General features: G+C 37.1%; 1 protein-coding gene and 1 long non-coding RNA gene across 3 annotated transcripts in view; one reads left to right on the top strand and one right to left on the bottom strand.

Annotated features, from left to right (window-relative positions):
• Positions 1 to 120: 120 nt before the first annotated feature.
• On the bottom strand, positions 121 to 23,417 carry Sypl1 (synaptophysin like 1). Of its 2 annotated transcripts, none has more exons than XM_031355845.1 (6): positions 23,397 to 23,417; positions 22,840 to 22,911; positions 11,701 to 11,825; positions 9,385 to 9,592; positions 2,759 to 2,944; positions 121 to 1,393 (listed from the first exon to the last, which is right to left on the bottom strand). In XM_031355845.1, the coding sequence occupies exons 2-6, from the start codon at positions 22,906 to 22,908 to the stop codon at positions 1,259 to 1,261; spliced, it is 723 nt and encodes a 240-aa protein (XP_031211705.1). In that variant the 5' UTR covers positions 22,909 to 22,911; positions 23,397 to 23,417; the 3' UTR covers positions 121 to 1,258. The 2 variants fall into 2 exon arrangements, with proteins under 2 accessions (XP_031211705.1, XP_031211704.1); XM_031355844.1 differs by lacking the exon at positions 23,397 to 23,417 and adding an exon at positions 23,216 to 23,376.
• LOC116079798 overlaps positions 23,416 to 24,254 on the top strand; it is an 18,228-nt gene continuing 17,389 nt past the window's right edge. Inside the window, exons 1-2 of the long non-coding RNA XR_004114156.1 lie at positions 23,416 to 23,750; positions 23,944 to 24,103. This is a non-coding gene — a long non-coding RNA (uncharacterized LOC116079798). The remainder of the gene's footprint in view (positions 23,751 to 23,943; positions 24,104 to 24,254) is intronic.

Here is a 24,254-nt window from a genome sequence, read left to right as displayed (position 1 = left end):
AAAAAAAAAAAAAAAAAGAAACTATTGTAATTCTATCTCCTGCTTTGAAAAGAGGTTCCATTTTGCAATGATTATACCTTTAGGATGAAGAGTTCATTGTAATATAACAATGGGGCATTCTTTATTTTAACTTCTTTATTGTTTGCTTATTAAACATACATTCTCAAACTGACACTTTTCCATGAATAAAGCAACAAAAATAAGGCAATATTGTAAGATGTGTTTTACATACAAACATCATCTTGTAAGAATAGGAAGTCTGAATCCCTGTACAACAAAAAAAGCCAGGATCAAAAAGCATTGTATTCTGAACATACACAAATGTGTGTGTGTAAAGGCAGTACACACACAATACAGCTTACTTAGGTTCCTTTATGAGCATAATTCCTTAATCACCCTTTTGTGAAGAATGAATCTTAAGAAGTAAGAAATCTGAACTGCATTTATTTTCACAATATCAATGTTAAACTCAGAAGAAACGTCATTGACTTAATGTGAAATGTTTCAAATGTAAAAGGCAACCTTAATTTTTAGTAACCCTCTAAACAGGGTCTGGAGAAAAGCAACCCATCTTGGGAACCATGCTCTTTGCAAGCCTAAGAAACCACCAGAAATAATGAATATACCCAGTAACACAAGTGCAAAGTTATCTCTACACATTTGTTACAATTTTCAAACTCTTGCTTCTAAGACAATTTTAGTACACCTAATAAGTACAGCAGGTCATTTAGAAAAACAGAAACAAAATATATACCCAGTCTTTGCAATTCAATTTTTTTAACATGAACAATATTCAAATATAAAATTGCACTAATTTTTTTCTAAATATGATTTATGCAATCAAGGTTTTCTTAAACAAGCCACGCCTTAAAGATATGATGTGTACAAACTAACAGTAGTGTATATTCCAAACACATTCTTCCTATATTATGATACAACAGAACTGTTTTCTGAATGAAGGTTTATGTTAAAGTTTAAGGTGTAAACACTTTAGAAGCAACTTAGTTAAATTATTGTTCAGTTAAAAGTAACATCATCTCATAACAGGCTCCTGAATTTTCAAACTTACATGTAAAAATACATTTACATCTTAAATTTCTAGAAAAGGCACATTTTATGTAGAAAAGCAGCAAATTTTTAAACCCACCAATTTACTGAAAAAGCCATTACTTTTTATTAGAAACAATAATGCTTCTCAAGGTGTTGGCAACAAGGCATAATACAACACACATTTCATACAGTGTATTTCTCCCTTTAATTACATTCCAGAAGTGGGTGGAACACCTCCTTGGTTCTGGGAAGCTGACGTATTTGATGGACTATGTAAGCTGGTCTCCTTGTACACAAACCAAGCATTTCCTCCCCAAAGTATCATATTCAGAAAGCCAAAGATCTATGAAAGAGGAAACCACATATAAAAAAAATCTAATGTTTGCTTTAAAATACATACAAAGTAGAATAAAAATAAAGACTACATACAGTCCAATGTACAAATTATGGATGTAAAATGTTTTATACCCAATATGTTAAACCTCTATATCTAACATAAAACAACAAAAATGAAAACCTTTTATTTCTGCATGCAGAACTTTTGATTACATCTGAGAAAAGTGAGGTCTTCCCTTTATTACTGTGAATTTAGACTTTGGTATCCAGGGTGAAGAGGGTCAATGGGAAGCTGAGTTTGCATCTTTTAAGTTTTAACTTTTCTTCCATTGAATCTCTGATTTCCTTCCCTCTTCTGACTGCTCACTGCTGTTCCCAACAGCTGGAGCCAGAACTTTACTTTCCATCCTACCCTGATCAACACAGAAGAGTTTTCTTTCCATATACTCATAGGGCCAGATGAAACTTCAGAGGGAACAAACTGAACCTACCTATGTTATTTAACAAAGTCCTTCCATCGCTCCATGATGTGACTTATGAAGTAAGAGTAGGGTAAGACGCTTACAGTTGGTTCTATGTAACTAAAGAGCAAATGCTTTACATGTCTTTGTGTAAGTGCATACAAAATTCTTCTGAACTTGCTCTACTCAAAGCACTCTGTTAAGCTCCAAATCCTGACTTTTACATTACAAAGTTATAAACGTGAACGTGGGTAAATTGCTTTATAAGGCAGTACTGGCTTCAACTTATATAAAAGTATTTTCTTGAAAAAGCCTTCTAAAATAGAAAATGCTCAACATTATTGATAATAAACTTGTTTGATGAAATAGAAAAAATATTCAATGAATTTCATATATAAAATTTTACAGATTTAAGAGACTTTAAAAATATTAGTTTTATGCATTCTTAGTAAACCAGACTTAAGAGAACAGGGTCAAAGTCTGATCTGGTTTAAAAGTTGTGTTTCCTACAAGGAATATAATACATGAGATACATACGTTTTTCTCAGCTGTACAATGAAACTAACTATACTATTCCTCTCAGAATGGCTGAGTAACTTAAGATACTATACCACAATGGGTAGTACATCATTATTAATATCTTCTAGTCTTTATATCTTGGTTACAGGTCATACTTTCCACAAGTATATATATGTATATATGCACATATATATATGTATATATATACATACACATATAAGTATATATATATAAACTGTGTATATATGTATATATACACACATATATATTCTAATTAGAATCCAAATAGCTAAGTAAAATAAGAATTGATTTATTCAGATTACTGAAAGTTACTGCTTTCTTTAATATTGTTCTATTAAATGAAACAAACCATGCAAGTATCTGACACTTACCACAGATACATTCAGGGATCCCATACTAGTCACGGAGACAAAGTGACATGTGACTACTGACTTACAAGGATCAAGTTCCTCAATAATTCTGTGTCCAGTAGCTATTTTAATATCTGTAAGAGCTTTAGCCCAGGCCGAGGAACTCACCAACCACAAAAAAGTAGCAACAAGAGTAACAATAAAGTCCTAGAGAAAAATAAGCAGTTAGTACACAATCAACTTAAAAGTAGTACATTTCATATCAGCAATAAAGAAATCAGGATTCCGTTTAATTCCATGATACCAAGAAATAGTTGGTCATCATGATTTACTCTGTATAAAAGGTCACATTCAGTCTAATCACCATTGGTATTTACTGTCTCTAGCACCATGCCAGAGACACAATAAGACTTAATCGTTTCCTTAGAAGTCTGTAACTTAAAGTTATATTTATATTTGAGGCAGGATTTTGTTAGCCCTGAATTCAGAGCAATCTTGGTGCCTCCTTGCAAGAATGGCTGGGTATTCCTTTTTTTTTTTACTTTTTATTTTCTATTTTTATTTCTAATTTTGGTGAGTATGCACACCTACATGTGTACACATGGAGAACAGGATTAAGTCAGTGTCTTCCTCTGTTGTTCTCAACCTTACCTGTTTGAGAGAGGGTCTCTTACTGACCTGACATTCCTCATTTTGAATTAGGCTGTCTAACCAGCAAGCCCCCAGGACCCACCTATCTCTGCACTCCACACTGAAACTGGAGGCCCCCATGGCATGGTGCTGGGAATTTAAATTCAGATCCTCTTGCTTTCACAAGTGCTCTTTATCCACTGAACTATCTCTCTAGCCCTTAAGTCCACTTATGTAAAAAGGCAAGGTTTTGTAAGTTGTCACCATAATCTTGACCATCTACTCCTAGAGTCACACTTCATTCTACTATCAACAATTAAGTGCATTTCTCTGTATCTTTTTTTGTTTGTTTTGCTTTTTTGAGACAGTCTTACAATGTAGCACTGGCTGGCCTGGAACTGAATATATAGGTTAGGCTGGCCTCCTGCTCACAGAAATTTACCTGCCTCAGCTTCCAGGGAGTTAAAGGCATGCACCACCAGACCAGACTTTTTTTTTTTTCATTCTATAATCTTTGTTGATCATCATAATTGCAAGTTGTCGACCCTGCTTAGACCTATAAATGGACACTACCAGTTTTTCTTTTTTAACTGTCCTTCAACTTTACTCACATCATTACGTCCTTTAATTATATTCTGTTACAATCCTTTGCATACACAAATAAACTCCCTTATCCTATATTGAGATAAAATTCTAAGTCTTGTCAAAAATAATTCTCCAAGAAATCAATTAATGAAGTAGTTAAAAAATACAACCAAGTCTTTTAAGTTTCATGACTATGAATTTTAAGAATGTTAATTTTATTAGGAGCTAGAAAAATGGCTCAATGGTTAAAAGCAATGCCTATACTTCCAGAGGACCCAACTTCAATTTCCAGCACCCATATGGTGGCTCTTAACTGTCTTTAATTCCAGTTTCTGGGAATTTGACACACTCTTCTGGTCTTTGTAGGCCCAGCAGGCGTGTGGTACACAGACATACATGTGGGCAAAACACCTATACATATAAAAATTTTAAAAACTATGGGGTTTTAATTAAGGAGGGAGAGGAAGCTAAATATAAAGGATAAAAATAACAGGATGTCTGAAGTCACCCTGAAGTTATTATCTAACTGCCTAAAGTTATGTAAGTCTGTGTATACATGTAGTTTAAATGAAAATTTCCCCATTTAGGCCAACAATGTTCCCTGTAAAAGTCAAGAGCCATAATAGACTTGCTAGCAGAAACTCCAACACCAGGCATAAGATTTGTGATCAGAGTTGTCCGAGAGACTTCCCAAACATTATAGACACTACTGTTGCCTTTGGTTGACCCCCAGAGGCACAAGGTAAGTTCCTATTGTTGAAGACACTATGCATTTCTGATACAGAACCCAGAGGACGCAAGCTGCAACTGACCTGAAAGCCTCTTCCCTGAGAACTACCACAAGGCACCATGCAAAATTCTAAGGGAGAGAAGCAACCAATAGTCCTATTCAGCTATAATAGCTATGAATCACAAAGACTAACGTGGCATGTATAGCTGGGTCAAAACCAACAGTTATGTAAATTGAATGTAAGGTCTCCTCAAATAAGGAGGAAATCAAGCCTGACTAGAAACCTAGTCAAGAAATTACGGAGCTTGGAGGAAAACCTAAAACTGCCACTCTACTAAATAAACCAACATAATCCCTAACTATATTCTAAGTAGTTAGAATGTACCTCTGTACCCACAGATAAGTGTAGTTCTCACTTCTCATCAAAGAAACCTCTCTTTGCAATAGGCAGAGACCCATCACAGAAAACCACAACTAATCAAATGTAGAGAACAAGAGAAGAAAAGGAGGCACAAAGACTGTAAGAGACAGAGGAACAGGAAGTTTGCTGTGAGACTGTGTCTTCTAGAACTGTCAGAGAAACTACACCTATGAAGTCTATCAACATGGTTGCTTAGAGATTTGAAGAAGGATGACACTAATAGACATGTCAGTATGGAAGGAGGAAAAGCTCAGGCGGTCTCAACCCAAAACAAAGAACAACAGGCAACTAAGGAATGACCAGAGTAGGAGAAATAGTCTTCCCCACTGAAGAGGCCCTGAACTGGTTATCCAATACCAAGTAGTCAGTTGAAATCATCTACATACAAGCAACAATTTATGAACTGAGCAGATTCTATTTATATAATTAGGAAAAAATATACAACAAATATAAAGGAAAGGACTCCATGAATTTGAGAGAGAAAAGGAGATACATAGGAGATGTTGGAGGTAAAAAAGGGAAGAGGGGAAATGATGTAATTATAATTTCAAAAAATAAAAAATTACAATAAAATTTTAAAAAGAATGTTCATTATAGTAACAAAAAGATGAAATAGTTTCTTTTGAATTTTAATTGTTTTCTTCTGAATCCTGTTATTTATTACATTCCCCAAAATATAAATGAATACTGGATATTTTTTATAGAATAACAAGATAAAGAAAGAAAAAAACTTAACAAAGCAACCAACTTCTCCTTACCTAATCTTTTCTTCTGGGGAACTGAAATGTTTTTCACTAGACTGGTTACAAAGATCTAATCACTTGGAGTAGGACTCTGTACCATGAAGTTAAAGCCCACCCTGTTTGGATGTCCTGTGAATTAATGGAAATGATCTAGTTTATAGCTTTGATATTTCTCTAAGCATATGGGATACATCTAAGTATGAACTCCTGTTTGTTAACAGCAAAGTTAACTCAAAACCAGTTAGTTCAAATCCAGAAATGAGTTTTAGGGCTTACCACCAAAGACTTCTCTTAAAAAAAAAAAAAAAAAATCAGTGGAATTAAATTTTAATTATCATGGACTAGTGAGATGCCTCAACAGTTAAAGGCACTTGTCACCGGGGCTGACAACCTGAGTTAGATTCCTAAAACCCACAGGTGGAAGGAGAGAACAAACTCCTGCAAGTTGTCCTCTGACTTCCACATGTGCACACTGCATGTGCACGCACATACACACTGAAATAAACGTTAAAAAATTAAAAAAGATTTGAATTATCTTATCAGCCACCTTTAAGTCACACAGTGAATAAATATTTGTCCTTAGAGGACAAAACCAAGGGCTAATTAGACAAACACGGATATTTGCATTTAAGTTTTCATTAACTCTGATACTTTTAAAATGACCACACAAAAAACAAGTATCACAGCCAGCATTCTCTGAATTGTGGGGACAGTACCCTCTGTATGCCTATATTTTGTTCCCTTTCATTACAAACAGACATTTTCTAAGTACTTCTTCTCTTTTGGAAACCCAATAAAATATCATAGTAAGCAAAATTCTCCAATGCTAAATTTATAGCTTTGACCAAAGTATGTTAAACTTCTTAATTTTCAGGCATTTATGTCTTTTTGAATTCTTGGCTAAGACATGTTTTTTTCTGGTTATGCTTATTTTTGTGTATGTGTATATAACCTTGTGTGTGGAGGCCAGAATCGAATGTCAGGTGTCTTCTACAGCTGGTCTCTATATTTTGAGACAGGGTTTCTCATTGAGCCTGGAGCTCACAGCTTTGGCTAACCTGCCTGTCAGTGAGCACCAGGCATCCACCTGCCTGTCTCCAAACCCTCTGCAGTCCTGGGTTATAATTTGTACTTCTTGTAATCTCAGCTCTGCAATGATTGCAGAGCAAGAACTTTACCAACTGCAGCATCTCCCCAGTCCAATGGCTCTGTTCTTTAACTCGAATCTGCTGATAATTACACTAAGGCATCTACATATTCAGTACAAACTTTTCTGAGCACAGCACATAAAATAAACCTCTGATGGATGAAAAGTGAGGGTTTACTGTAGTGCCTAAAAAGTATGTCCTCCTAGACTCTAGTCACACAGCAGTCTAAGTGAATGGTTCTACCTAGAGCCCTATGATGCAGTGACCTAGCACTTCTGGGCTCCAACCAACAAGTTAAAATATGATTTGTAACAGATTTTAGAATTTGAAAAATCCCTTTTGCCATGATTCATTTTTGATATTCTTGATCTGTAGTACCTCTATGATGCCATCTGCTACTTAATACGAAAAAGTCCTATATTAAAAAAGAAAACCTAGACTAAAAAAAAAAAAATCTGAAACTAGAATACTTAAAATACCTTAGTACAGAATCAATTTACACTTATTAATCAATAGTACCCAAAAGTCAATGTTACATTTAAAATATCAACTCCTTTTTATACTTATAATTAAATTTAAATAATTCAAAATTTACCTTTACTTTAAAATTTTACTTTTATTATTTTAAATTTTGTATGCATGTGTGTGTCTAGGGGGTGGAGGGGAGTCCATTAAAGAGTATTGGACCCCCCTGGAGCTGGAGTTACAGACAGTTGTGAGCCTTCTAACATAGGCTCTGGGAACTAAACTCAGGTCCTCTAGAAGAACAATACGTATTCTTAATTGCTGAGCCATCTCACCAGATCCTGAACTTTACTTTTATAAATAAGAAGCACCCATTTTGCTGGGCATGGTGGTGTATGCCTGCATTCCTAGCACCTAAGAGCACAAGCAGGAGTATTAAGAGGTTCATGGTCATCTTTAATTACTTAGCAGGCCAGCCTGTGCTATATGAGGCCCTGTATCACAAAAACAAAACAAAACAAAACAAAAAAAATATACTTCTTCTATCTTATACTAGCAAAAACCATTGATGAGACCAACTCTGGAATATCTGTACAATCAATATCTGTACAAAATCACTTTAATATAGAAACTTACTTCAACTAGATTGTTTTGATCATATAGAAAGCTCTCTACAAACTACTTCTTAATATTAAGTATAATACTTTTTAAATTATTAGATAAATGCAAGAGAGGGTTAATTTTTTTATTTAGTAAAAAGGAAATTTGTTGGTAGAGTGACAAAATGCAAAAAAAGCTTTTAATATAGAATTAAAAAAAATTATCTATGATCAATCTAGTCACTTTTTAAGGCAAAGCCTAAAATGTTCAAAGCTACAGATTCCTAGTTTGTAATGAGAAAACATTTTAAAAAGGTAATTAATAGCCAAGAAGTATTTTAATGAAATTATGTAGCTTTCATATACTTATCCAGACATAAATAGAAAATCTGCATGATAAAAAATGTTTTTCTTCTTTACTTACCATTTTACATTCTTATGATCCAAGCAGCAAAAATTAAAAATAAGTTGGTAAATACAATTTATCTTAATAATTCCTTCATATTAAAACAGCCTTCTATTTAAGGTCAATTCTCAACTTCTTTAAAGACTTCAGTGATTTTTTTCATAGATTCAAATGCCTAGTATCACACTATCACTGACCTTAAAGCAATTCCTTTATAGTGGATGTCTAACAGAAACCATGGCTAGAGTTGCCAGTGATAATCCAGGAGAGTCTATTCCCTTAATATCAAAGATTACTTTTATTTCTAGCTCAGTAGACTCTGAAGCCCTCAAAAAGGTATGAGAACTTCCAATTCAAATCCTCTACTGACATTCAAAGATTAAATATAACTTACTGATACCAGTAATAATGAATAGAATAATAATCTAGGCCAGTGTGTAGCATAACAGCAGCCATCACAATGTGTAACATAAAGGGTCAGGTAGAGCCACATTCTAAAGAACATTCTATTTTAAAAGGTCAGATGTGAGCTTTGGGCCCCAGTTCACTGATAAAGACCATGAAGATCCCTGAGAAATGGAAGTGGCATACAGGGAGTTTGGAGAAAAGGGTGAAAAGTAGAAATGGAACTCATGTGTCCTGCAAGTTGACAAATTAAAGACACTAAGTTCTTAAATGTTTGCTACTTAAAACAAGTTATCAAATATTTGAGGGTTTTCTAGGCTTAAAAAAAAAATCCCTGAAGTATAAATATACTGAAAATTGAAGTAAACTTAATAGGTAAAGCTCTCCTCATTGTCAAACACATATGTCAATAATTTGTATTTCTAGTAGGAAAACCATCTGTGGTTACCTTGTACTGTAACTTACTTATATGTGTGCATACTATCTTTGTATAGAGACATAAAATGGTTACTTACAATCATGGGCAGTTTGCGACTATCCCGGTAGAATTTCATGTAACCAACATAGAGCACAAGGGCAGCAATACAGTACAGGAACACAAAGACTGCAAATGTAACGTAGAACTGTGCAGAAGAGGAGTAATCCCCTATGAGGACATGCTTTTCCCAGTTCACCTCACACACATTGACCTTTGAAGGTGTATGAAATGATGCCTGATTCAACCTATTAAAAAAAAAGGCTCAAATAAATACACGAATGACTGAACTCTCCTAACACTGAAATACTTAAGCAGAATATTGGCACTTCAAAATATAATCCCCAAGTACACTAAAAACATTTTCTTTTTAAAAAATAAAGATTGAAATAGTTAACTAAACCAAAAATCTCATATTATATATACCCCAAAATTTATTCAGTAATAGGTTTATGACAGATGGAATATAAATTGAATATAAATGGAATTAAACATTTTAACATGTATCATATTAGAAGAAATTATAAAAGTACTTTACAATTCACATTTCTATTCTAAGAGGCAGAGGTCTATGTCACTAATTCTAGAACAATTGTGATGATATTCTTCTTCTTTTTCTTCTTGTTTTTTAAAAGGTATTTTCAACCAACCTGCAGACTCAGTTTTAATTTTTACTTCATGTGTGTGGATGTTTTGCCTGCATGTATGTCTGTATACACCTGTGTGTCTCATGGCTACAAAGGCCAGAGGAGTATATCAGATTTCCCTGGAACTAGAATTCAGACAATTGTGAGCCATACGTGGGTGCTGAGAATTGAAACCTAGGTCCTCGAAAGACTGCCCTTAATTGCTGAGCCACATCTCCAGCCTCATGGTTCATATTTTAACCCTTGATTAACTAGCTAAATGAAAATTCACACTACCTTACATCTTCCCCATTTATAAATTATAAAACCAATGTCATTAAAGATGGTTACTGTAACAAAATGAATGGATCAGAGATGGAAAATCTTTGATGATCAGTAAGTTCTCAGTATATATAGATCTCTAATGTAATTATTTTATTTGCAGAGAGTGCAGGAGTACAGGCTTTTAGTCCTAGCACTCAAGAAGCAGAGGAAGGCAGATCTCTATGAATTCCTGGGTCAGCTGATCTATAGAGTAAATTCCTGACCAGCTAGAGCTACATAGTGAAATCCTGAAACTTTTCTTAACTCTAAAAACATTCTTAAAAGATTATATTTCCAATTTATTGGACAGAAAATTGAGTCTTTGAGAGGTCAAGTAAAGCAAAATAAGCAGAAGATTCATATGCTAGACAATATTTACAATAAACTTTTCAGTGAAATACTGAAGGCACAGAGATACTTGTTACTGTTTATTTTCCTTTAAAAGTAAAATAAGCATGGTTTTATTCTTGAGAAACATTTATTCTTTATGTATGTCTTAAAATGACATGGAACACTCAGATCAGTAACTGCAGAAACATGAGAAATGTGTATCTTTATAAACTATGTTTGACTGTTGGTAGCAGATGAGCTCACTAACAGAGTAGTCCCCATTTTTCCCATCTCTGATCTACTGTGTTATGATAGTTTGTTTGGGAGACATGGTCTCTCTATGTAGCCCTTGGTGTTGTGGAACTGGAACTTCTTATGTAGAACCAGACAGTTCTCAAACTCATTGAGATCCCCCTGCTTCTGCCTCCTGAGTGCTGGGATTAATTAAAGACATGGGCTAGCCATGATGGCCTGTACAAAATTTCTCACATAGGTTCATGTAAGGAATGTTTCTCTAGGAATGTTATGGCAGGTTCTGGAACTTCAGCAAGGGTCTTTCCAAGAGGAAGTAGGATATTACAGGCATGCTTGCTTTACCATGAGATGAAGAATCGCCTTTGCCACACATTCTCACTACTATGATCTTCTGCCCAAGTACATGAAGCCAACTTAGCTTATGGTACAGCCTCTGAAACTGTCGGCCAAAACAATTCTTCCTTTTTCCTTCTGTCAGATATTTGGTCTCAGCAACTAGAAAGTAATGAACATACTCCCCTTTGTATAGTTCCTTCCAGAGACCATGAAAAATTTGCAGACAGGCAGTGGTCTGTACCAACGTCTAAAGACCACAAATAAACATGCAAATCTAAAACATTCTACCACCTTCAAGAAATAAAAGTTCAGGAAAACATTCCTAAGTCCATTCGGTTGAGGCACGGTTGGAAGCAGATTGTCTTGGAACTCTCTTCCTACCTTAGCTTTCCGAGAGCTGAGATTGAACAATCCAGAATTGTTAAAGATCCTAATGACTAAGTATGAAGTTAGAACAGCTGTTAAACAAGTAAAAGATAACTCACCTGAATGGATAACCAAAAGTAGCTGTAACCGTCTTATTGTGACCAACTTTAAAAGGACAGTTCGCTAGAATTTCTGTTCTGCCAGTAAACCCACCACAGGTGGCAAAAGCAAAGATGGAAGCAAACTACATAAAATGGGACCAAAAATAGAAAAAAACAAAACAAAACATTACTACAACCAAAACAAAGGTCATTAAAACATAAGTACGTGATCATTAAAAACAAGTTCAGAAGTATTTTAGAAACTACTAACCATACACTAAAAACTTTATAAAAATGTGCAAATGTCAACAGATGAGATTTTATTTTCCCAAGTATAATATACTAGCCCATACAACATGAAATTCAGAGAAGACTTGCTGGGCATTATGGCAGAGTCAGGTGGATTACTTTGAGTTCAAAGCCAGCTTAGTGTGCATAGAGTCAGAGTTCCAAGTCAGCAAGAAATAAGAGAGGCCCTGTCTCAAACAAGTAAACAAAAACAAAAAATAAAACAAGACCCATTTTTCCCTATCAAAAATTTAAATGCAAATAAACTGAAGGTGTTTTGGTTTTTGTCTGAGTGCAAGTAATTAGTGAACTCTTGAAAACAAGAGGCTGTAGACAAAGAGATTCTACTTCATGAACCTGTGAATCGTCATTTTCACATATTTCAGGGTTTGAAAAAAAAGTTGGAAACAGCTTTCTTGATTATGTATATGCTTAAAAATATAACAAAACTTCCTTAAATTCTACCTATAATAGAAAGACCCAGAAGCATCCTAAGTATTGCTAGAGAGTCACATAAACTAGAATTCATTTGTACAACAGAATAAGCTTTTAATTACTACAGTACTGATGATTAATGAAACATTATTACACAGAGAATCCGTTCATACAATATACTACACTTATATCCACACCTACGCATAAAGGCTAAAATCCAGAAGAGTTATACATGAGAATTTTAACACTTGTCATTTCTCAGTGCAACACAAAATTTAACTTTTTTTGTCTTATAAATTGTCTTCCACAACTAAATACTTTGTTTTGGGTACTATAGTATCTGAAATGTCAACACTTCCATAAATGTCAATGGTTCTTGTTTTCAAAATAACATGGACTCTACTTATCACCACTTCCTAAATCTAAATGGCCAGCATATCAACTTCTTAGCTGGATTCTGCACTAATAGCCTTAATAGTAGTGTTCCTAATTCCCTCTCTGCCACAATTTCAGAGCACTACTAATAAAACAGCCTCTGCAGTTTAAACACATATGTAAGGCAGAATAGGTACCCACTTCTAAAAGCCCTCAAATAGCTCCTGAGTTCTTGAATGTCTTTCAGTTCCCTAATATCTTTAACTCACACACTACGTTACTTTTTCCTTTTTATTATCATTCCATACATTACATGTCTGCTAGCTAATCACTAAACAACTCTTCAGGGTCTTCATTGGCTACCCCTCTAACTGTAACACATGCTCACTTCCTCAGTTCACTATTTCCATATAATCTTAGCAGAGTGGGTTCTCCCTTACCACCCTTCTCTAATATTCTATCTACACTATTCAATTTCTTCTTTATCACATTTAACATTGCCTATGTATATACTTACTGTTTGTCCTTCCCAGAATAGAAAACTAAAGAGATTTGGGGGCTCTTTGCTAAAAGTTACATCAAACAGTAGAAACATTTTTATGTATAATTGCTATCAAAGCCTATAGTGCTAACTATGTGATGCTGTATGTACTGGCTGGTTTTGTGTGTCAACTTGACACAGGCTGGAGTTATCACAGAGAAGGGAGCTTGAGTTGGGGAAATGCCTCTATGAGATTCAGTTGTGGAGCATTTTCTCAATTAGTGATCAAGGGGGTAGGGCCCCTTGTGGGTGGTGCCATCCCTGGGCTGGAAGTCTTGGGTTCTATAAGAGAGTAGGCTGAGCAAGTCAGGGGAAGCAAGCCAGTAAGAAACATCTCTCCATGGCCTCTGCTTCGGCTCCTGCTTCCTGACCTGCTTGAGTTCCAGTCCTGACTTCCTCTGGTGATCAACAGCAATGTGGAAGTAAGCTAAATAAACCCTTTCCTCCCCAACTTGCTTCTTGGTCATGATGTTTGTGCAGGAATAGAAACCCTGGCTAAAACACTGTAGTTTGGATGAGTGTTCCCTAGATGCCAGTACATACTGCCAACCTACGGCATGATGGGGAGTGGTAAACCTTTAGGAATTGGAGCCTTATTAAAAGAAAGGTCATCCTTTTCAAAGAAACATTGGAAACCTGACCTTATCTGTCTCTTTCTGCTTCTGGGTTGTCTTGAAGTACAGCTGCTAAACCAAGCACTACTTACTACAGGCCCAAAAGTAACTGAGCCTGCCACGGATGGACCAAAATCACTGACACTGAATCTAAAACCTCTTCTCCTTCTAGGCAGATTACCCTCAGTTATTTTATTACAATAATGAAAAGCTAGATATAATTTCTCATGAATCATTCCAGGGTATTAAATCTTACAGGGTATTAAATATTATAATCAGTATTGTAGTTAATAATCAGAGGTTCCTCCAAAGAAGAAATACACAAAAAAAGAACTTGGCAACACATATGAAGAGCCTGAGGTAATGTCTACATACAGTTTGAGATATTTTGTTAAGATTTCGTATAGATATGAATATTCTCTCAAGAGTCACTGAGCAAGGACTGTGTTGAATATAAGGTATGGTCTAAATCCTTTGCCACAATTCCATCAAGAGGAAAAGCTTGTTGAAATTCAGAGTACTGAATATGGCAGAAGAAACAGGTTCCTTTTAATATTATGTTATAATAAGACTGCTACTTCTGGCTTTGAATATAGCTCAATTGGTAGCTTGTTTGTTTACCATGCAAGAAGCCTGGGGATTGATCCCAACACTGAATAAAATAAGCTTATCTGTGACCCCTAGGACTAGGAGGTGGGGGCAAAGAGGACCATAAATTCAAGGGCACCTTTGGCTACACAGTGAGGTCTTCGACAGCCAAGATACATATGACTGCCTAAAATAAACAAACTACCCTCCCACAGCCAATTTATGTCTCTTGTCTTCTCTTGAACTTTCTCATTACTTCAAGAAACTCACTGCCATGTTTGGAGGAGATTCAGACTATTCAGACATTGGTGGATTTTGTTTTTGAGAAAGGGTCTCACTACTTTAGCCCAAGTTAGTCTGAAGCTCATGGTGATCCTCCTTGAGTGCTAGAAGCACAGGCCTGAGCCACCATATCCAGCATGTAGGTCTCCCCTGTGCCCCATGCCACATGCTAGGGACTGAACCCAAGGATGATACATGCTACACCAAGTGCTCTACCCCTATACCCTCAACCCCTCAGGCAAATTTTAGAGGCTTTAAGAGCATGAAACTAAGGACTGCCTATAACCACATGACTGAGCTTGAGGCTAGGAGATTAGTACAGCCCTAGCTGATAGCTGTCCCAGATCCCTTCTACATAGAACCTATGAGATAATAAATATCTGTTGTTTTAAGTTGCTAAGCTGGGGCAATTTATTATACAGTAGTAGATAACTAGCAAAGGGCTATTCAATAAATGGCTCAAGTGAGTTGTGAACTTAAATGAGAAAGCATTAAAAAAAAATCTGTGAACATGTAGAAGAATTTAAGATTCTTTTAAAAAGCACTACCATAAAAGATAGTTCATTTCAACTACAGATAAAATAAATTAAGACTAAAAAGTCAACTTTTGAATATAAAGCAAGTTACAAAGTAGGTAAAATACTTGTAAGAAAAATGTCACAAAGGATTCTCTAATCCAAAGGTCTAAGGAGACCCTTTCTCATGTACTGAGACTTACATATGAATGTTCACAGTAACACTGTTTATATGAAAGGAGGAGGGAGAGAAAAGCAATAGGAAAACAGACTGTGGTGGTACATTCTTACAACTCAAAGTTATGTATCAAAAAAGATACAGGTGTAGTCTAGTGACTACCCTGGCTCCTTGCCTTCTTGCAAGGCATCTCAAACCATCTCCTAAAAAAGATGTATGTGCATTAGTCAAAGTTTTCCTTGCATGTGTCTGTGATCCACCTGAATGCCAGGTGTTGTTAGAAGGCTGAAGAAGGCAACAGAGCACCAGGAACTAGAATTATGGCATGGGTGTTGGGAATAAAACACAGGTCCTTTGCAAGAACAAGTGCTCTTAATATCTAAGCCATCTCTCCAGCCCCTCATTCTTAGAAAAGGAGGACAACAAAAAAGATATGGGAACTATATAGCTTGTCACATGAATATAGATGAGTGCAGAACCCTAATGCTGAATTTAAAAAAATCATGTTGCATAAGATTATACAGAATATGAAATTTTTTTAAAAAGGCTTTTGTTTTGAAGATAAAGCCTCATTTTGTAGATGAGGTTGGCCTTCAACTCCCATAATTGTCTAACTTGCTGTCTTCACTTCTATGTTTTGGCTTGCACCAGCATACCTAGTCTAGAACCATTTTTTAAAAGCTGCTTGTATCACATCCACAACTCTTTGTTTTGGCACTTAACCAGATTTCACTGGGAGTGGCTAAACAAACTTTTCCTGTTTCTAATCTCATTCCAATCATCACCCATCTTGTATTGTGTGGACTCTAAAGAATCAAATCCAATATAATAGCCATCAGCTACTGATGGCTGCTGAACTGTTGAGTGCTGCCATCTGAACTATGACATGCTGTTAGTGTAAACTATGCCATGGATTTAAAAGATTTAAAATAAAAATACAACTCTAGTCAGTTGTTAAGGGAGCTTGCCCAGCATGCACAGTCCTGTGTTTATTCCGAGGTAGGGCATAAACGGGAAGTAGTGGCACATGCCTGTAATTCTAGCATTCTGGAGGTAAAGGGGGATCAGAAGGTCAAGGTCAGCCTTGGCTACACAGGAACCTTTGTTAACACATTAAATTACTCTATGCCTTGTATATTTTTGTTTGCTTTGTTTTATTTTTTAACAGAGTTATTTTAGAATGATGTCACACTAGTCTGAAATGGCAATCTGATCACGTACCCCTAGTTTAAAGAGATTCCTCCAAAACTTTTCAGGTCTATATTTAAGAAACAAAACAAATACTTTCCAAATATGGCATAAATGGCATGGCTAGTGCAGCTACAACTTTTTCTTTCTAGATTTGGCTGAATTAAGTTCTCTGGCAGGTACTGTTATTATTGCACATTGTACTGTTTTTGAAAAACACCAGTTTTTATGTCTTAGTTGTACACATATTCCTCTGAGAATGCACCCATTCCTGAATTTGTTTTAAAGCTTCTGCCTAATTCACTGTGATAAAACTGAAAATTCTCCTAAATCTCTACAAACATTAACCCATTCTGTATTAACTCTACCAGTAGTATTTATATAAAAAATACAAAAACAAACAAAAAGTCACCTTAGTGTCTTAATTAGAGTGTCCTGGACTAGCAATTCTTGTATTCACCTTACCTAGATAAAAGGCACATGGTACACATTTATAATAACTGCAACACCCAAAATCATTTTAAGAGTAACTAACTATGCAACAATCTCTCTATTTTTTTATTCTACCGAATGTCTGATCAAGATTAGAAGTTATATATTAGCTGGAAGTGTTGGCATATACCTTTAATTCTAGCACTTAGAATGCAAAAGCAGGCAGATTTCTGAGCCTGAGACCACTCTGATCTGCATATCAAGTTCCAGACCAACTGGGGCTTTGTAATGAAACTCTGTTACAAATAACCACATACACACACACACACCCCAAAAACAACAAAACAAAAACACCAAAACAGTAACTTACATACTGGATGCCCATCAGTAAAACCTGACCTATATCTAAGATTTGTATAAATCTTTCAGTATTTATTTTTAAAATAGAAATTTATCATTAAACCCAGGGCACTTCACATAAAATCTGTGTTTCCTGATAATGCAACATCAGAATCACATTCTCATAGAGAAGCAATAAGATGGAACAGAAGTAACATTAAAAATGGGGCAGGAACTTTCCAGATTGGCGCCCTATCTATTGCAGAATGGATTTTAAAGCTAGTAATCACACCTTTTTTTCCTTTCTAACAGTTCATTCACTTTATCTGGATAGCTCTATGAGCCTGTTAACCTATACTATTAACACTATATTAATAAATAAGTGACACCAGTTAGGTCCTTGCCCTTTCTGTAATGTATTTTTCCCATCCTCAGCTACCCAAGAATAATGACACCACAGATGTGGAATTCAATCTTCAGCTGAGCGTCAGCTTAAACATTTAAACTTCTATTTATATAGTTTTGGACAAATTAAAATCTTGCTGCTGAGCCTGTATATTAAGAAAGTCATATGTGAATGTAGTAAACTAGCTATTCTGAATCCCATACTTGGAAGGACAAAACAATAACTTCACTTATTTTCTCATATTTAGTGTTCATATATTCCAATGTGAGTGTTCCTGTCTAGACAAGTTTATGGAATAAAATAGCTATAACCAAACTAATGTTTACATAATGTGGTTTGAAAATGTCTGCTAAGATGCACAGACTGATAATACATTCATATATGAAATTTAACTGGAGGCCACATTGTAAGATAGAAGCAGATTCTACTTAATCAAATTAAAAGTTAGGGGGGAAAGACATTATTGAAATACCATTTGAATGCAGACTAAAAATATAAGCTGGGTGTGTGACATATATGTATAATTCCAGCACTCAGGAGTTAGAAGCAGGAAAATCAGGAATTCAAGGCCAGCTTCAGCTATAAAGTAAACTTGAAGCCAGCTTGGACTATATGAGACCTTATTTCAAAGATCAAGCTAAAGAAAATGAAATATATAAATGTAAATTTGTTCTAAAGGTACAGTATGTCTTAAGGTACTAACATTAAAATGTACACCCAAATTATAGATGCACAGAGTAGCTTTGTGCAAAACTCTTACCCGGATGAAAGTTCATCAGAAAAGAAAATGGGGACACCTGGTATTTTTAGTAAATTATCTATCCCATAGCCAGAGTCACAGTACTATTTCCTATTTATACACCTTACTCCTCAGAATTCTATTGGAAAATACCGAAATTAATCTAATTTATGAGTGCTGAAACAAAGCACTTCTAGTTGTAGGATCTTCACTGTTATTCAGTGTCATTAAACCAAAGTTATCTATATTCATTTCTTTATGTTTAATATCTCATTTTGAAATCAAAATATTTAGAAATAGATCTAAAAATATACTGCAAGTGATTGTTCCTATAAAAAACACATTTATTGTTTTTACTAAGTTAAACACTGAGAACACTGACACTTCAAGTTATTCATGAAATGAGTAATGAAATCAGAATCAAAATGCTTATTTAAACTCTCTGTACTTCTACAGTACAACCACACAAACTTCTGCTAAAGTCCCATAACCCTTCAGGATTTAGATTCCTGAGACATAGCTGAAATAGCTAGAAGTCTTTTCTGATTAAGAATGAGTAAGAAGAGATCATTATGCTGAAAGCATTTGTCATTTTATTCTTAAAATGTTTGGTTGAGTACAAAGCTTTATATTCCAAGGAATATAAATATATTTACTTTAAAATCATTTTCAGGGCCAGGGGCTCAGCTGATGGCCACTAAGTCTCATGACCTGAATTGGATCACTAGGTCCCACATGGTAGAATAAGAACCAACCTCATGCGTAATCCTCTGACTACATGTTATAAATAATAATGAAAAAACTCAGACTTTTCAATTATTTTCATGATCTTTAGAGTAAATAAGCACCATCGTTGCTGATTTGTCTGGCTTGACATGAATAAGTTATAGTATGGAGCACTGATAAAATTTGTGTTTTTAAATAAGAAAAACGGTTTTCTCAATGTTTCAGGGTATCTGATGAAGGTTCAATTTGTTTCTTCCCCAAAAGGAAGACTGCTCCAGGTCTTCCTTGTTAAGTAGCTCTATCTTTTCTTAAGTGTGAATGCACATATACACACACAAGATTGCACTAACCTGTGCACACCCATAATGGAGCCAGAGGCCAATCCAATGTGAGATTATCTTCCTGTATTGCCCTCTATTTTATTTTCTGAGGTAGGGTTTCTGAATGAACCTGAAGCTTATTATTTCAGCTTGACTGGCTGGCCAGGAGTCCCAGGGATCTACCTATCTCCATCTGACAGTACTGAGGTTACAGACGTGCCCACTGGGGATCCAAACTCAGGTCCTCAGGTTTTTGCAGCAAGCACTTACCCATTTTCCCAGTCTCTCTGTTTACCTTTTGAAGTACTCATATCTAACTAGGGCATATACCCAGAGGTTTTGTTGAGGCTTCTACTCTATTCTGTTTTTCATTGCCAACAATGTTTTTCTTATAGTAAAACATTAATCTCAGCCTGCAGACCCCTGAGAGTTCCCAAGACATTCTGAGGCACCTACAAATGTAAAAACTCCTTTTGTAAAAACACTATGACATTATTTATTTTGACACTTACACTGATTGATGTCTAAATTGCTGGGCTTTAGTAAAAATCAGCAGTTTTACCAAAGTATATTCATTACCGTACACACTAGCAGTCTGGAAATTAAATGATTTACTTAAGAATATGTCTGACAGCTGGGCAATGGTAGCACACACCTTTGATCCCAGCACTTGGGGAGACAGGGGCAGGTGAGTCTCTGAGTTGGAAGCCAGCCTAATTTACAGAGTGAGCTCCAGAAACCCTGTCTCAAAAACAAAATTAAAAAAAAAAAAGTGATGAAGCAGTAAAAATTAGTTTAACAGAAGTGGGAAACATGAGGGGTTTTGTTGCATATCAAATTACTATAATGGCTGGCTCTAAACAAAGTATTTAAACAAATGAGCTGTAAACTGAAACTAGTTTTTATTTTTCTTTATAATACCACCAACTTTCTTTGATGGTCAAATATCACTGAGTTCGTTACCTTACAGGATATCTACCCACTTAACCTACATTAATACAGTTTCTGATTTTACTGAGACCATTCTTGCTAATGCCATCAACGGTCTCCTGAATACTAAAAACAAGGGGCATGCTTTGGCTTTTACTTTAATTAAGTTCTCCATGGCACCTGACATTATTGAACGTTCTTTACTTGAAATTCTTAACAGTGATGTCAAGATGTTTTTATCTTCCTAACTATTCTTCTTTGCTGGCAGGCTGGATCTCTAATCTATACTAGTAGGAGACTGACACTTACACTATGTGAAGTGATCATCAACAACATATCCTTAATAACAATCCAAATAATTTTCTGTTCTCAATGATTTCTATCACAGACAATAAAGCCATCACCACAAGAAGTCAGAAACAGGATCGTCATCATACAAGTGCTACTACTTCTATACATAGTTTAATTTCTAGTCACACAAATAATTTCTAAAGCAGCAAGTATCTCTCTATGTTTGGCCATTTTTATACTGTTAACAACTAAAATTTTCTAAAAGGCAAATCCAATGATTCACTTGGAATCTGAGCTTAAATGAACACTACCCAAATACAACCTAATATTCTATAACTTGTACACAAAGGACCAGTTTTTCAAGACTAACCTCAGAAGGAACAAAGGCTTTGAACTTGTTATAATCATTTATAACCATACTTTTGCCCAATAGGTCCATTTCAACCGACTTACATAGGGCTACGCTGCCTCAACTTTTCCTCCCACTAACAGGACTCTTTTGGCTTAGAAAGCCAATCCCTATCCACCACCCAAGTGACCTAGTACTCACTCTTCAAATGTTCTTCCATCTATAAAGTCTTCTCCAATGATGCCTTCCTGTCTACTCTACTACACTTTACAAGTATCTTTAATACAGAATTTACCATATGGCACTTTTATATTCTCCATTACATTCTTGAATGATCATGAGAAAAAGGTAGTTTTATTCACATCTGTAAGCTGATATTTAGCACAATGCTGGTATATGATATCTACTCAAATATTTGTTGGGTAAATATTCACTACACCATTAACACTCTATAGTCTTACTACAAAATTACTGCCTGTGTAAAAAAATTTTCAAACTGAAAAGTATTATTTCCTTTAGAAATGTAAAGATAATTTCAACATACAACAAAATTACTCCCACTTTAAAATATTCAAAAAAAGATATAAACTGCCTCTGATTTAAGTGAAAATCTAAATTATTAAACTGAATTGTAACATTCAATGAGACTAAAAGCACAGTTCTTTTCTTGACTTTACATTTCTTTGATTTCTCCCCTATGACTTTTGGAATTAAAATATCAACCTTCTAAACTTAGGTTTGCACAGAAAGTCACATGTCTTTAGCCAGTTGCACCAGCAGCATTTCAGTTTTCGTAAAATTGGAGGCATATAGTGTAAATACAAAAATCAGAGCAGTCATCGGAGAACTTGAAGTTCTGCGTTAAAACACATGCACCAAACTGGGGAGTTCTTGTTTTTCACCATCCAAATGAATTGTGAAGGAATTAAACGTAATCGGCTATGAAAACACAACCTGACCGTACACTGGGCAAATAAATGCCAAGTGCTTACATTTAACTCTTAAAATCAGCCCCGAACTAGAGTGGGCCACTAAGTTTGAAGGAAAATCGCAGTGCTTGATAAACTTAGCCGCGTGTGACAAGGTCTAACTAGTAAGTATCTTTTGATATGTTAATGATTGTTTGGCAGGAAAGGGCTGAAAGCAGACTTTCCAAGCAGGATGTTGCTAAAACTAACTACAATCTCGACGTCCACTCCAGGTCAGGCATTAAACGGGCCATTTAATGCGTCGGGGAAAGGGCCTCCCTCCGCTTCTCTAACACTCGCTATTTTTAACAGGAGCCCGTACCCGCCGCCAGCGAAGGACGCAACCCAGGTCCAGCCTCGCCCGCGGAAGGCGTGGGCCTCCGGGGGCTCGGTATCGCTTGGACCGCAGCAGGAAGTCCTATCTTCCTTTGCGGATGGCGGTGGAGCCTCAGAAGAAAAGCGAGCGAGCTTCCACGCCTCCGCGGCTAGGGGCGACCAGGGGAAGCCGCCCACACCGGAGACTCGACGCCGGCCGCCATCTCCGCCCCGCGCGGCCTTCGAGCACGGGGACTCCCTCACGATTGGGTCCTCGCCTCCCCGCAAGGCGCCCCCGCGCCGGACCGGGAGAGGTCGGCGTCGCAGGCTGCACTCACCCACTCGAGGACCTTGATGAAGCCGAGCGGCTCCTTGAGCGGGTTGAGGTTGATCTGGAAGGCGGACATCCTCTGAAGGAAAGGAGGGAAAAAAAAGAGTCAGGACACGGGGCGGAGGAGGGGAGCGGCGAGACCGGAGCAACTCTGCGGCGAGAGCGGAAGGCCGGGCCGGCGGACCGAGGGGCGGGGCTGAAGGCGGGGCCGGCGGGATGGGGGCGGGACCTGCGGGGTGGGGATGAAGGGCCTTGGGGCGGGACGGCCCGGCCCTTCGGGCGGAGCCGGGCGGCGGTTGAGTCCGCGCAGAGGAAAGGGAGAGGGCAAGCTGAGCCCAGACTGAGACAGGGCTGGGAAGGGCTGGCTCCTCCCCCGGCCGCACCTGGTTCTGCCTGCCGAACGGCTGGCGAACCCCGTGGGCTTTGGGAGCCATGTGTATGCCGCGCCCCCTTCCCCAAAGCCTCTCTCTTTCTCTACAGCGCACGCGCGCTCCCTAGGCCCCAGACTCGCTTCCGGCCTTCGCGAACGCGCAGGGGGTGGGGGGGTGGGGGGGGAAACGACACCTGCGCCTGCGCAGAGCGGCCCTCCACCTTCGCGGCGTTCTGGTTGCTATGCCCTTTTGTGGCTGTTACAAGCCCGCCCCCCCGCAACGCCCTTCTGTCTGAGTGTTCTTCGCTGGGCTCGGAACTTTGGGACACATGTATGAAGTATGAACACAGACAAAGCCTCACTTCAAAGCTCGTGTTAAGGGCCCTTGAAGTAATAGTTATTGCAAAACTACGGCCGTCTAGCTAACCTGTCTTATTTTGTAAGGGTACTTGGGAAAGTGTGATTCACCAAACATTTTCGCGGACATTTCAAAATTGTTGGAGTCAGAATAGGAGAGAGACCACCCATTTGAGGTCGTGGCTTGACAGGTCTCACGGGGCAACTCATCTCTCCACCTCTATCCCCGGCTGCCAAGGCCTGTATTTCAGATGGTTGTTTTTTTGTTTTTTTGTGGTTTTTTTTGTTTTTTTTTTTGTTTGTTTTTTTGGTGGGAGGGGGTTGCGGTCAAGTTAACTCACCTTTCATGCTTTGTCTTTGGGAGCACTCCCTCCCCCGCCACAGGAATGGGACCAATCTAGACTTCTCTTCTCTGGCTTCTTTGTGCTTTGCATTTTTTGGAGGGCTGGGATAGTGGCCTGTCTTCATGCATGATGAGATGATCAACACCAACAGGGAAGGAAGGAAGATCTTTGCCACAGAGGATCCTAGTTCCAGCTTCCAGGTACTTATACTGTCAGTGGAGTATTCCATCAGAACTGACCACTACTAGTGAACATTTGCTACCAAGCTAACACTTCCTCCTTCCTTCACTCTATTTTCCTGTATTCCACTCAGCATTTCTCTTTAAGCCTTTTTTTTTTTTTTTCTGAGAC

The sequence above is a fragment of the Mastomys coucha genome, unplaced genomic scaffold, assembly GCF_008632895.1.
Source record: "Mastomys coucha isolate ucsf_1 unplaced genomic scaffold, UCSF_Mcou_1 pScaffold6, whole genome shotgun sequence".
Taxonomy (NCBI): Eukaryota; Metazoa; Chordata; class Mammalia; order Rodentia; family Muridae; genus Mastomys; species Mastomys coucha.
This window is presented reverse-complemented; position numbering and strand designations above follow the sequence as displayed.

Bases quoted from the DNA above. Each gene is read 5' to 3' on its own strand.
- Sypl1 (XM_031355844.1), bottom strand. From the start codon at position 23,266: ATGGCTCCCAAAGCCCACGGGGTTCGCCAGCCGTTCGGCAGGCAGAAC. The intron at 22,912-23,215 runs GTGCGGCCGGGG...CCTTTCCTTCAG, and splicing joins CGTTCGGCAGGCAGAACCAG to AGGATGTCCGCCTTCCAGAT. The intron at 1,394-2,758 runs GTAAGTGTCAGA...CCTCTTTCATAG, and splicing joins GATCCCTGAATGTATCTGTG to ATCTTTGGCTTTCTGAATAT.